At 64.3% G+C, this 698-nt stretch overlaps 1 protein-coding gene across 1 annotated transcript in view; it reads left to right on the top strand.

The window, feature by feature from the left end:
- Nucleotides 1–537: 537 nt before the first annotated feature.
- Nucleotides 538–698, top strand: part of KIF5A (kinesin family member 5A) — a gene marked incomplete at its 5' end in the record, with an annotated part of 13,211 nt that continues 13,050 nt past the window's right edge. Inside the window, one exon of the mRNA XM_014959510.1 lies at nt 538–678. Coding sequence (XP_014814996.1) covers nt 538–678 — 141 coding nt within the window. The remainder of the gene's footprint in view (nt 679–698) is intronic.

Genomic DNA, 698 nt, shown 5'->3' with positions numbered 1-698 from the left:
TGCCCCAACTGCTCCCCATGCACCCCTTGTGTCCCATCTGCACCCCAACTGCATCCTGATGGCACCTGCTGTGTCCCAACTGCACCCCAAGGGCACCCCTTGTGTGCAACTGCACCCCAACAGCACCCCAACTGCACTTCATGCACCCATTGTGTCCCCCAACGGCACCTCAACTGCACCCCAAGCACCCCTTGTGTTCCAACAGCACCCCAACTGCACCCCAGTGGCACCCCAACTCCATCCCTACTGCACCCCAAGCACCCCTTGCATCCCAGCTGCACCCCCAACGGCGCCCATTGCACCCCAACTGGGCCTCAACTGCACCTCATGCACCCGTTGTGTCCCAACGGCACCCCAACGGCACCTCAACGGCACCCCAACAGCACCCCAACAGCACCTCAACGGCACCCCAACGGCACCCCAAGGGGGTAGCTGTGGTGGGCACCTCAGGAGGCTCCCTGGGGAGATGCTGCGTGGAAAGGGGGAGCAGGGGGGGTCCTGGTTGACGGGTGCCCCCCGCTCCCCGTCTCCCCCCAGGGCCAAGACCATCAAGAACACGGCGTCGGTGAACCTGGAGCTGACGGCGGAGCAGTGGAAGAAGAAGTACGAGAAGGAGAAGGAGAAGAACAAGGCGCTGAAGGAGACCATCGCGAAGCTGGAGGCTGAGCTCAGCCGCTGGCGCAGCGGTGAGGGGGGGG

This window comes from Calidris pugnax, unplaced genomic scaffold (assembly GCF_001431845.1).
Source record: "Calidris pugnax isolate Ruff unplaced genomic scaffold, ASM143184v1 scaffold479, whole genome shotgun sequence".
Lineage (NCBI taxonomy): Eukaryota > Metazoa > Chordata > Aves > Charadriiformes > Scolopacidae > Calidris > Calidris pugnax.
This window is presented reverse-complemented; position numbering and strand designations above follow the sequence as displayed.